General features: G+C 42.8%; 1 protein-coding gene across 1 annotated transcript in view; it reads right to left on the minus strand.

Moving 5' to 3' along the window:
- Window positions 1–12,895, minus strand: part of LOC119166188 (neprilysin-1) — a 49,615-nt gene extending 36,720 nt beyond the window's left edge. The window contains exons 1-6 of the mRNA XM_075884336.1: window positions 12,777–12,895; window positions 11,641–11,768; window positions 10,309–10,454; window positions 9,281–9,328; window positions 5,932–6,108; window positions 2,878–2,970 (exon numbers count right to left, since the gene is read on the minus strand). Coding sequence (XP_075740451.1) covers window positions 2,878–2,970; window positions 5,932–6,108; window positions 9,281–9,328; window positions 10,309–10,454; window positions 11,641–11,768; window positions 12,777–12,794 — 610 coding nt within the window. The 5' untranslated portion in view covers window positions 12,795–12,895. The remainder of the gene's footprint in view (window positions 1–2,877; window positions 2,971–5,931; window positions 6,109–9,280; window positions 9,329–10,308; window positions 10,455–11,640; window positions 11,769–12,776) is intronic.
- Window positions 12,896–14,151: the final 1,256 nt, after the last annotated feature.

Genomic DNA, 14,151 nt, shown 5'->3' on the forward strand with positions numbered 1-14,151 from the left:
TCTATCTATCTATCTATCTATCTATCTATCTATCTATCTATCTATCTATCTATCTATCTATCTATCTATCTATCTATCTATCTATCTATCTATCTATCTATCTATCTGCCTACGACATTTAGCTCTCCTGGCCGTTTCGTTCATGATATCGATACGAAACTTTGTATGGCATAACATGACTGTATGAGCAGCACATTTGACTAGTCATAACATGAAAATCAAGATATGTATATCATGAATGTCATGAATTACATTTCACGGTCCTGCAGCTCTTGCGATGAGTTCGTTGACATGGCACGTTGCAAAACTGGTATGGTATGGCATGATTGCATCACGAACAAAAGTGACAGACCCTAACATTAAGTGCCGCTCACATTCGATACGAAATTATGGCTCTATTCCCGCTGCCTCGCCGTGCCTATCGTGCCTCGCCATGCTTATCGTGCTCCACTACTCACTTGTACAGCACACGCTCGCTTACGTTGGTGAACACAGCCGTTCTCATAATGAGAAAGCTCTTGCTTGCATTTCTGCTGCCCTCCTTACGTACTGTCCCGAACACATTTAGAACCAAGTGCTTCTCTCTCTTGTCGTAAAAGCGGACCCGGGAACGATATTCCACAGGTAGACCAGGCACCACTATTTTGACAGGAATGATCAAATCTGTTACCGTGGACTAATCACAACCTAAGACTGGGTCCTCCACGGTGTTGTGGATGCTCGGACTGTGCGGACTACTCATAAAAGTTTAGGCAGTGTCATGCCATTCCTTCATAACATAACACATAAGAGCCCCAGGACAGCGTCATTTCTTTGTCATTTGCATGTTATCACACGTACAACAAGAACTCTTTCTTCAGTATTATGGAGCCATAAATAGTGTTTCCTACTGAAAATGCGACAAAATCGCCATGCAAATCACAGCTACAAAACGCAGATAAGCCTTCAAGTAAAAACTCCCAAGCATTTCCCCGAGGGTGAACATGGTTAAGTGCGAATGCACGGGGTGATGCTGTGAGGGGAGTGAAGTTAAAATTCGTTGGCATTCGCCAGTGAGTTAACGTAAACTCCCCGTGTGATAACATTGCGATTCCCAGGAACCATTAGACCCTCTCGGGAAATCTTGACGAGTTAACGCGTATATGTGAGAGTAAGTTCGCACTATAATGATGTTTATGTCCTTGGCCCGCTTCGCCAGCTTGCGCTCGGCATCACGGGCCCTTCGCCGCACTGCCTTGTCTTCAACCGGCGCGACATCTTCAACGATGCGTGCAACGTTCGCCTTCGATTGCATTGAACTCGTTGTTGAAGGTATCGCAGTCGAGGTTGATGCCTAAGATGGATCCATACCTATGACGACTTGCCGATCTCGAGCAAGTCGTTGCTGCGCGCGCGCGCAGCCACGACCTGACTGCGTGCGACTTGACTGCGCCTTGACTGCGGCATGTAGTCATGTTTCACTATTGCAAACATAATAACCTTCAGATGCGTGTCATGTGAAAACATGACTACATGCCGCAGTCAAGGCACCAATACAATTCGACGTGACGCGGTGCGCGTGCTCACCGGCGTTCATTTTGTCGCGTCACACCGGCGTTGCAACGCCAGGCGCCGGCCCTGCCATATATTCACAGGCGCTCGCCGCGCTGCGTTGATTTGATGCATGCGCGTTTCGGCGCGTACGGCGTTCCTCCGTCACAAAAAGAGGCAGACGCAGTGTTGTCTCGCTAGCGCGCATGTGCGAACTGCAGCATGTCGTATTTCGCACTGGTTGCCGTCGGGCCGCACCGACGGACGCTGGTCACGCCTAGCGTCAGACAATAGAGTGCTCACGTTTTGCTAACGTTGCTTGGCTATGCCCAGCGTTCGCACGCGTCAATGCTACATTGGGCGTATTGGTCCCATCATGATGCGCTCGCGGCTGTTTTGCTAGCTCCACATATACGGAATTCGTGTTAAGTGACAAGTATATGTATGGTGCAAAAATGATAACCCTGACATGCGTGTCATCTAAGAACATGACAACATACCACGCTCCTAGCATGCTCGCAGTCGTTTAGCTAGCTCCCAATACCCTAAATTGATATCACGTGACGTGAATAAATGACGAAGGTGAACGACATATTCAAACATGATAATCATGACATGGAAGTCATGTACGGCATCATTTACCTCCGCCTTGTAACGTTGTGCTGATTTTAAAATGACATATCAACATTTGTAATCCGTGCTTCGCATATCATCAATTCTCACTGTACGTGGGACCTGCCATTTTTTTTTCTAATTAAACACCACAGAGAACGGAGGGTTCTCAGCGCAGTATTGAAAAAAAATCTTTTTTTTTTCCTGCTCTGTCCTTGCTCCTTCTCTCTGTCTTCAGTCACGTCCATGTGGCATGAACTGTGAGATTCAAAGTATGCTATCGGGTGCTGCTCATAGCTAACAGCGTTATGGTACGTCCCATACCGATGTTCAAGAAAAAAAGCCTTGGAGCATGTGCGCAAATATAAAACATTCAAAGAAGAATGTACTATGTACGCACTTATGAGAAGCGTGAATAGCTCGGTCCGTCACATTTGTTTTCTTTTACTTACTTTTACTTTTACTTACTTTAGCTTTTACTGTACTTTTGTCGGCTTTCTTGTACACATTGGTGGAACATGACAAAGATGTAATCTGATAGTAGTGGCGCAATTTGTCGCTTGCCTTGTGTCAACTTTTCATTGCTATATACGTTATTAGGTACGTGTGCACACCAAACGGTCACTTCATTTTGATAAAATTGTGATCTCCACTTACTTTGTGGCCGTAAGGTTTCATAATATTAAATAAAATACAGCAACACTTGAAAAAATCGCTTTTCAGTGTTTTTCTTACCTGCGTTCTGGCATGCTGCGAAGATCGCTTCGAACTTCCGGACAGGAATGTGAGTCATTTGGTTCATGATTTGGCCCTGCTCCGTAATAGAAGCTGAAATACATGACAAAAATGCAAAAAGTGATGCTAATTGCTTTCTATTTGATCGTGGGCGCAATCTTCATTTGAAAGCGTTATAACATATCGTAACAGAAAACATGTACCTTGCAAGTATCAAATGTCGCAGTGCGAATGCTTGTAGTTAACCCTTCGAGTGTTCTTGTCGTGTATGTACGGCGGCAGTTTTCCGTTCAGCAGTGCCTTTGTTGCACGGGTACATCTTCGAACCTCCGTTTGAAGTATCCCGCCGTAATGATGCATGGTCATTGGGACGCAATACCTCTTCCCAGGAATAACAAAAAGCGTTACAAATGATTACAATAACATTATGTGGAGATAATCAGAACTTATTTATAGTTTCAGCTCATCGCGTGAATGACGGTGACGCCAATGGTCAACGCCATTTTGTGGTTTCAGTTTCGCCGCGTAATAAAAACGGTGGTGCGCGATACTTTATCTTCAATGATGCCGGAGTCCACCACAGCTCTACTGGTGTATTTTCGTCACGTATAAGACGTTGTAACATATGCACTAGCAAATGGCAGAGAAAATACTTAAAAAAATTCGCCGCCAGCAGTCGAACCTATCACCTCTCACTTCAGAACCCGTGGTGTGAAACGACTCTACCACAAAGTAAGCATTTGTGTGCATACTAACCGCAAGCCATTATACTTCACCATTTGCTGTCGGCGGTTCTCAAAGCTTGTTGGCTTCAGCGTGTTTTTTTTTCATCACTAGCGAGATGACGGGACGGGCTTGAAGGGTGCGCTTTAAGGAACACTGCCCCGTGTGTTGCCTTGGGCGCACGCTTATCTCACGATGAGAGCAGTTTGTACGTCTTGTGCTCACACAGCAAGTTCGAGAGTGTACGGCAGTCACTTCGCTCGCTTTAGCGGACGCTTTTACGAAAAGAGCGTGCCGCTCAGACATAGAAGTAACGGCTGTGACAGTTTCTAGTCCATGCTCATCCTTTCTATAGCCGCGCCTTCGTTTCAGGCGGATAGTTTGCGGTAGGGCAGCGCGCTTGAGGTGTCGAGCTGCGAGGTCTGTTCATTCACGCTCCTGCTGTGTATGTTTATCCCGCATGCCCCTGATGATTGAGCAGGACATTGCATGTTTGTAGCTGCTTGCCGTTCTGTGCCTCACAACAGTATTTGTTGTGTAAAGTGTTTGAGGTACTCATTCTTTCGCCCTTTTGGCGAAAAAAGGTACAAAGAATGTTCAGCTATTTCTGCGAAGCTGTGTTTCATTTTCGTGTTATGAAGATTCCTATGAACAAGAGAGAGAGAGAGAGAGAGAGAAGCTATGCCTATTACTGTTATGGACGTTTCTTAGCAGGGGTGCTGGAAATTATTTTCATCCTTATTCGCACTGGTCCTAGCTTGTCACCGAAACTCACGGGGTCTTCTCATTATCCCTAATTACTAAGTTTACTCAACGCAAGGCAGCCGCATGCTGAAAAGATGTCTTGCGTGTGCGCCAACACAGCGCGTGACGCGTTTTATATGTGCAGACTTCCATAAGACGCTGTGCCCAGACCCGTGTTCGAAGGAGTGCCACGCACCAAAATACTGTTAAACGATATGCAGGTCTGACAGATAACACAAAAATCAGGTGTCTAAATTTTCATTTATTTATTCTTGACTACACACATTTCTAACCTTCGAAAACCGCCATAAAGTAAGCTGAGCATCTGCTAAATATTTTTCAGAATTATTCAGCAATCACAGGAATGGTGACGATGGTTATTGTTTAGGTAAATTTGTGAAATTTGGATATTCCTAATGCGTGTGCTGACTATGCCACGATTATGACCATGTTAATACATCCCCAAATCCCCAACAACCTTGTATATAGGTCATAAGGGACAACTCCAAAACATAGAAAGTTTTATGCTGAGGCTCCCTAATTGCATTACTTGCAGGTGAGGCTTCTACGCCCCACACTGAATGTATGGTTACAAACTTGGTGCAGTTACAATCAACAGCGCCTCATTTAAGCTATAAAAGGAGTGCAACTGACTTATTTTACATAAAGTAGTAACAAATATACCCAAATTAATTAGGTATATCGACACGTGGAAATTGTGAATTATTTTTCCCCTATTTTTAGGAATAGACAACAACTTTACTGCAAAAATTGGCGTTGAACTTTTTCTGTGGTTTATTCTTCAGCATTGGTGCTGCACTTCTGAAAAAGACCGTTGCACGTCCACTCGACACTCGAGGAATACAAAGAGGTGAGTTCCGAATGCTGCTGCAGACGTGACGACATATACCGGGTATTTTTTTTCCGGTAATCCCGTGAGAGCAAGGCTTTTTTTAGTTTTCGAGCACGCACTCTATGTCGACTTAGAAATACTTTGCCGCTGTAAGCATGACAGTGTTGCGAGTAAATTACCGAAAATTTTTTATTACCTTGTTGACTCGGAACTTGAGGGTAACTCCTATACTACATTGACGTATTGCGTGTCAATTTATGCAAGCAAATACTTTTAAGAAATCGCAAATGTTGCACGTAATTCGAAATATTGATCACCGAGCTTGACGTTAAGTTCAAAAATTAAAACTAATGGTGCAGGGTGCACGATCATCATGAAAGATGCACACAAAAATATTTTTTGTTCTAAAATGTACCCTTTCTCCTCTCCTGGTACACGCCTATACCATGAATTGTTTTCCTAACTATGAATGTACAAGTACCATCCACTGTTAAAGAGGACACATCAATCAGCATCTGTCACATTGTGGGCCTCATAACTGCATGTAGACAGACAAAATTATTTTGAGCACGGTACTAGTTTAATAAAATGATTGATAAAAGCAAAACAACCAGCAGGAGTATAATGCAAATCTAAGCAACTATGTTTCTTACAAGGGAGCGAAATCTGAGCATGAGGCACACGAAAGTGTTCCCTTTACCAGTGAACCCGTCTGTACAATAGGAGCCCCTTACCTTCGATCTCCGCGAAGAGCGTCTTCTCAATGTCCGAGACGATCCAGTCGTCGAACGAGAACTTTCTCGCGTACGGGGGAATGCGCGCGTTGTGCGACCACTTCCGGCACACATGCGAGTAGAAGTCTTCGCACGGGTCCGTGCGTCCGCGCTCAATGATCGCCTCATAGAACTGGGCTGCAATTAAAAAAACAGTATTTATTGAGAGATGGTATAGAGATCCGCCAATATACTGTCGGGTGATATCGAAACTTGACAAAGGAGTGCGGCAATATCGAGGCTCGGATAGCTCGGCGCACCGTCTTTCACAAGCTGATGCGCTCGCGCGTAATGTTGTAAAACAAAGTTTCAGGAAAACTTTCCTCATACTTGGCACTGGCTACGCAATAGGCATGACACTTTACAAAGGTAGAGGTTTGCTGGAGGTATATACTTGCGAAGAAGTTGAGATAGTTTGATCACTTCTATGTGCTTGAAAATAATGCTTTAAGACAGCCACGTCCACCAGTCGGTGATGACATGACATGACATAAGCAAACCCATGCTCTGGGCAAGTCAAACTGTCTAGAAATAAGAGCCAAAGTGCAGGCAACATCAAGAAATTTCATTATCAAATATTACCACCTAGAGTGCTTGGTCAACTTTGTGACTGAGATTGTACAGGAGATATGTTTCAAACTGGAAGATATGGTGTTGTGCAAAATATTGAGGTTTAAAAAGGAACACTTGAAACAAACTAGCGCAAACCAAGTTTAAATGACAAGGTGCAAAACTGCAACTGGAGAGAAAACCAAATGCAGACGTTTCGACGAGCACTGTAAACGCTGCAGCTGCAGTCCAACTTCTAATAATGAAAATTTGTTGGGTTTTATGTGTCATAATCACCGTATGTTTACGGAAGACGCCGCAGTGCACGCTCTGGGAATTTCGACCACTTCGATTTCTTTAACGTGCACCTAAAGCCAAGGACATGGCCCCAAGCATTTTTGCCTTCATTGAAAACGCAACCACCTCGACCGTCCTACGACCATCCCACATCACACGGCCATCCCACGTCAGCACCCAAGTGCCTTAGCCACTAAACCACCGTGGCGGGTTTCTAATTCCAAATTGGACAAAACTCTCAGAAAAGTCCACTTATAGATTAGAGACGAAGATTCTCGAGGGAATTTTCATTGCGTGCGCAGGAAAAAATTCGTAGTTCCTAAAATTTATAGTTTTATTTTTGTTACTAAAGCTAGTACTTTAAAACGAAAGGCTGAGTTCTAAATGAAATAAGTCGGCTGCATGCGGGCAGGTGATCTCAGTCGCTAGTGGCAATCAGTGAAGTGTAATTTCACGTGCCATTTATATACCTCGGTTTTATTGGCTGCTACAGAAGGGTTCTCGAATGTTTCATTAGGTAAATTTTACCCTAAATTTGATGTATCTGAAAACGCCCACAGTCAAAATAATCGAATGATTTAGCATAATGTTCTTTAGTATACACCTGTGGTGAAATAAATTATTAAAAATCACCTTCGAAAATCTAACATTCACATTTTCCCTAGAAAAGCATCATGGGGCACGATTGACAAAAAACAATTCAATCGCGGGGTTTGATAAATGCGGCTTATTCATTAATGGTTGTAAACTTGTCTTTCATGTCCCAATGTTAGGAATAAAATAACCACTAAGTTATTATCATGGGCATAATGATGACAGCAATGAAAAAAAGCACAATACACGACATCCCAGAGGCATGTTATGTCTCTTAGTTATGTCCATCGTAAAAGATAAGGGACAATAGAGCAGCCCCGCGCATTGTTTGAAAACAATAGAAAGTTGCCCAGAAAGACCCAGAATAAACTGCTTCCATAAATATATAGCGAGCAATCATGGCCTACCAATGGGAAGACATGCCGATACACTCATTGACTTAGGTCTTTTCTTGATGTCCGCAATCTATACAGTGCTTTCCCTTTTTCCAGGCATTTGAAACATGTGTGGAACATACACAGTTCTGCTACATCAGTATCGTTCACTTATATGTTATTTGTTTCGCAATAAGTATAGTTGTTGCCCTCCACAGTTCTCCAATGCAAGGAATCATTAGTAACGTTCGACAAAACGGGACTCTTCGCCAAACTCCAGCCCTGCTTATGCGATGTTATAGTTCAGGGGTCTTAAACACGTGGCCCACGGAGCTTTCGGCACCTTATCGCGGATGGCTCATGAGATATTTTGTCTCATTTTTTCAATTACTGTGTAATTGCTCGGTTGCATTGTTATATGGTGCTCGCAATATTGTCCCCTTCATTGTGACTGATAAAGTTTTGTTAAGGTGAGCTTCACAAACAAGACTCGTCATAGGCGTTTTTGTTGCGAGACACTCCAAAAAGTCACTTTGGACTAAAACGTAACTGTGGACTAAAAACGGTACACTTCAAGATTAGCGTCCAGAATTTACTCATTAGGAAGATTTTGCTGCAATCAAGATGCCGAATATCCCTAAAAATGGCCCCTGCACGAGATGTGTACAGAAAAAAACTTTCTTTCAAATCAAAATATCTGCAAACATTCACTAAATATTAGCACGTTCACTCACCCACCCATCCTGCTCATCAATTTACCAGCTATTTGAAGGACTATATTTCGTATCTGTGGCACTTCTAGACCATTCTGTTACACCATGAGATATTTTTCAGCATACCTGATTTTGAAATCGTATATATTGTTAAACAAGGCAAGGTAACTTAATGGGGGTTTTTAATGAGCCCTGAGTCCGCGATCACCGTATAATGATGATGATTTCCACCGCCATGGCTCGTACCCACTCAGAGGGATCGCAGTGGAGGCAACGTCGTCTTTATTCCCTACCCGCGCTTCCCTTGTTTTTTCTGGCAGTGATACTTCTTATCAATATGTTACGTTCACATAAAGATAACTGGAGCTGCGTTTATTTGCTGGTTCTATACATTTCTTGCCTCTATCTCTGTTGCTTGCGCTAAATTTTTGAAATATGCAACGCCATCTCGGTGTACGTTTTTGTTATTAGCTAAAAACATATTCTAATAAAGTTTTAGCACAAGGCTGCATTGGATACACATCAACTAGCAGTATTGAACATAAATATGATTTGTATCACATCAAGGGGAATCAATGATTGCGATTGCAACGATTCGGAAGGTTTTTCGAAATAAGGTATTTATCATATTGTGTATGCTATATTGTTGTAAAAGTGCCACATGAACGACACTCTTTCAACAATGTCGACTGTATTCAGACTACTATGCACAAAGTGATAGACTGCTCTTGACCCTCACTACAGTAGTGCTCAACATGTGACTGAACAAAAACCACTACTCACCGGCTTCCCTGCAAGCCCGGCTCTCACATATTCGTACTCTGTCGAACCCTGAATCAAGGCAAATAACAGGCATCACCGATTTAATGGAAAAATCAAGCAATCATGGTGAGAAGCACAGAGCCATCGTTTACGGTTGGCCGTGCACCATTGGTAATTTTCTTCCCACTTAAACAATAGTAAGACGCTACGAGATTCTACAGGAGGCAGCCTGAAGGATAACATGAAGTGATAGAGCAAGCACAACCAATTAAGCGACAAAAGACACTTTAACAGCAAATTCAAAAATAGCTGAAACAGGCAGCTTGCTGAGATGTTGTCATCATAATCCAGCAAAACAGTCGCTATATGCAATGACCAATAAAAAGCACACAGCAGTGGCATATGCAGAATTTTTTTCGGCAGGAGTTTCAACCATACTTTATGTGTATGTTCGTGCACGTGTGTATGTATGCACAAGCAACAAAACTTTCGAGAAAAAATAATTGAACCCGCCCCCCCCCCCCCTCCACTGGCTACGTTCATAACTGAAAAGGTGTTAGTCATGGGCGTAGACAGACGTGTTTGGATGTCCCATTGAAAACCACATATAGAGTTTCCGGCCATATTGTCGCGCTCTGCTGCTCAATGACATGATTTTAGTATGTAGTTATATACAAAAATCAATTATTTAACATTTGTTTATGGCCCAAAGCTCGTCATCACTTCTACAATGTGAAAATTTTGGGGGTCTTGTGCAGAACGCACTCCTCAGCGCCTTAGAAGAGGTATTTATTTCTTTATTTCTTTTCACGGCAAGAGAAGGCCTATACGTGTTGTTTTGCGACGCCGAAGAGGAGCGTGATGAAGACAGCTTTATGGTGTCTATATTATATGTTTACAGTATAGACATAGAGCTATTCACATGCCTGAAAGTTTGCTTGTAAATCTGACTACTACATAAAGAACTTTTAAAAATCGTTATGATAAAGGCACTACGGGAGTGCCATTAGGAAACGCTCGATGATAAGACGCCGTCTTCTGGCACTCACCCACGAAGCTTTTGAGGAAAGCAGCGATGGGTATGGTGACGAGCAAGAAGGTGGCCACGGGCACAGCGCCAACCACGAACCACCAGTACGACGTGCCGCTCGAGTGGCCCTTAGTGTCGGTCGTGACCCCGCTGCCGCTGTCTCGCCTGCTACGCAGAAGGGCATTGTTTGAGAGCGAAATTGGCAAAGTAAAAGGTGCTATCAGACATCTATGCCCTCGATTTCACTTTATGTAGCTCCAAATGTTTCTGTGAAATCCTATGCGTATTCAAAGAAACGGAAAATATTTTTTTGAAGAAAGTATGCTTCGACAGAGCGAGCGGATTTGTGTACACGTTGAAACGCATCGCCAGAGCACGAGGTGCATGGATGCAGTTTACGCTTCTTTGTTGGTTTGTCTTACATTATTTACCTTGCTGTGTTTTTAAGTTTATTTCGTTATTCTGAGGGGGCAGTCGGCTTTGCCGATGCCGTTTTCTTTGCCCTGTTTTATATAGATAAAGCTGTGATTGTAAATACTCTTTACCAGGGCGTAATCACTTAAAATCAAAACAAGCACATGAAGGCTTGTTGGCATGTGATCTACGTGTAGATAAGTGAGGATCACTTTGCAACTACAAGATCTCATGCTGCGGCACAGCTGTATGTGTTAGATTCGAGGAATAAAGAGTATGTCTTTCTACGTTATCTTATTTTTACTATTCTTGGATAGAGCTGGATAGTTCAAAAAAAAAAAAAAAGGTTGGTCACAATTATCACCCTCACAAAAGCATTCAATTCATCAATACTGCATGTTTATTACCAATATGGTTACACTGGAAGCTTTTGAAAGCACGGACAGTGTAATAATAACCATGATTTATCTATACACTGTTGACATCTCCAATGAATTGGTGCTAGTGAAATCATACCTCTGGAATATTCTAACGTAATAGGTTATTGCTAAAGACTGTCAATATCATTTCTCTTTTCTCGTCTAAAAAATACTCGTTCTTGGTAAATTGTTTAGCGTGTTGTCCCGACTATGTCGAAAATCAGTGTTATTCAAATTTCTTGAAACAAAATAAAGGGTGCATGCGCGTAATGTAATGAAAAAAAAAACTCGCAAGAGATTTACGAATTTTTCTCTTGGTAAATTTATTTGTAGAAAACTTTCACCCAGTCATAATTTGGACATATCAGCGGTGCCTACTGTCAGTGGCAATGGCAACTTAGGAAATAACTGCTTAGTTATACTGTGCCTTCTTCAAAGAGAAACTGTGCTTCAAGATTGTTTAGAATAGAAGAAGGCACACCAAATCTATTCATCTAGCAAAAAGAAACCAGACTCACGCAGTCGAGCTGGTCAGGCCCGTAGTCTTTGCGGTGGTGGTGTATTTGGACGAGGACACTACCTTGGAGTAGGTCGTGGACCCTGTGGTATCTCGCATGTCCAGCGTAGTATCATGGGACGTGGTGTCCTGTGTTTGGTAAAAGATTTAAGCGGCATTTGATCAAAAAGAATTTATTATTTTTGTACAAGGTTGGCTACATAAATGAAAGCCTCACCGCTACTGTGAGCAGTGTGGAAAGGGTGGTACTAACAAGGACGACTACGCTGGTGTGCCGCATCAAGCAGTATACTGCGCATTGTTGTATCACTACTCATGGTGGCCGGTAGCGTATACACGCTACTATACTGGACGCTACGTTAAGGGAAAAGACGTGATGAAAGAAGTTGTTGAACAGAATGTTCATATTTATGCCTCACAATCAGTGAATCAATATAATTACGTATTATTATTCAGAATAATGTCAATGCCTTTTGCATGAAAAAAATTAAGCGTTATAAGCTACATACTCGGTAAAGAGAAATGCAGATTGAAGCTTTAAATAGACTAATCTAACAAACAGCTGCAAGGTGTAATGTTTGAAACAGTGCTAATCTGAGAAAGTGTCGTCGAATAAAGGTGCTGTATGGCAATTTATAACAATTTAAAAAGCCCAAGGAGCATATGATGGCCTGAAGAGCTGCGTGCTTTACATCTTGGGCATGTAACTACGACATTTACTAGAACCAGTGATCTGGGCGTCCTAAAGCAACCTCCTGTGCGCAACGTCAGTTTACATTCATTCGCACTATTAGCTTCGATTTGAAGCTGAGTGAACGGAGCAATAATAAGAGAAACATGTGGCCCATGAATGCGTGCTTAGGCGATCAGTGCACCCTGCCTCTAAAACGTATCATAATAGCACATCAACGCGAAAAATATGTCCGACCATGGTGCGAAGCTAACGCTATACGTTACACACAAACGCGCATATAAAGAAGCATGGCGCCAACATGTTGTCGGAAGACTAGTGCTGCGGTGCCGTAGCGAAATCGAGCACGAAACTGGCGTTCATTCCCAAAGAAACCTTCAGGAGGGCCTGACAAGCGTGATAGGAGGGACAGCGTATAAGCAGCTGCTCTTGGCTAAGGTACTCACCCCGGAGTAGGGATTCATGGCTGTTTATTGTATTTTTTTCCGACCAGCTACTCCAACTCGGCGGGTTCTGGATACCACGCGCGCATGCCCCGGACCGCGTGCGTCACGCCCACTTCGTTGTCACTTTCTTCCATCCCCGTTCAAGACAAGCACGTGGAGGGGTGATGATGACACTTAAGCTAAAAAGTACACTTCACCTGACTGATCAATCGTTATTAGCTTATGTTTGTCTCAGTACTTCAGTGGAACCCTTACGCTGCTTCGTAAAAAGTAATGTTGTGGCTTCACATGTAAAGTATAGCCGTGACGTTCAAGTTAAAAGATATAATGCCAGTAACGCAATAGGTGAAGGAAGCTCAAGAAAGGAACGATGGAGGCGGAAATGTCGAGGACCGTGTGCTCAGATTTGGGTGCACGTTAAAGAACCCCAGGTGGTCAAAATTTCCGGAGCCCTCCACTACGGCGTCTCTCATAATCATATGGTGGTTTTGGGACGTAAACCCCACATATCAATCAATCAATCAAGAAAGGAAAAAAGAAGAGAGATAGCAAAGGCGACCTGATGGAGCTTTATGACCGTTATTCAAACGCATCAAGCGTTCTAGCATTCTGGCCTGAATGTTGGAAATCAAGGCGTTTTATTTTGCCTCACACGACATGTGCTTGTTTCGTAGTCACATCAGGATACCGTGCACGATGGTCAGGCTTCAATTCGCAATGTCAAAAAAATTCGCATTGTCAAGAGAGTGTTTAGAAAATGATTTGATAGGCGGCTCTTCTACCTTTCGCTGTGACTGTGCTGCGCCTTCCACTTAGGCCTGGCGTTTTCAATCTCATCAGCCCACCTAACTTTGTTTTCCCTTCGTGCATTTGCCTTTTATCAGAATCCGGTCAGGGACCCTAATGACCAGCGGTTATCTTGCCTATGTGCTACGTGCCCGGTTCCGGTTCATTTCTTCTTAATAACAACTGATATCCTTAACCCGGGTTCGTTCCCTGACCAATTCTGCTCTCTTTTTGTCTTTTGGGGTTACTCCTAACATTTTCTTCCATAGATCACTGCATCGTGCTCAGTTTAAGCTCAACCCCCTCTGTAAATATCCAGGTTTCTTATGCGTAGGTGAGCACCGCGAAGATATTTTTCTTGTTCTTGTTGCCCTTCACTTGTGGCTAATACCCACTGTGGGGGATCAGCCAATAATTTAGTGGTCTTATAAAATATTATTCGATTTTAAAGTGAAGAAACTTACAAATTGAAAACGTTACCAATTTTGCAATGAAATTTTGATGATCAATGATCTGTACGTATTATAGAGTTTTTTATTAGTAATAGGTAATAACATAGATTAAAACCTAACTTAAAAAAGAGAGAATT

The sequence above is a fragment of the Rhipicephalus microplus genome, unplaced genomic scaffold (assembly GCF_043290135.1).
Source record: "Rhipicephalus microplus isolate Deutch F79 unplaced genomic scaffold, USDA_Rmic scaffold_28, whole genome shotgun sequence".
In the NCBI taxonomy this organism is placed as follows: Eukaryota; Metazoa; Arthropoda; class Arachnida; order Ixodida; family Ixodidae; genus Rhipicephalus; species Rhipicephalus microplus.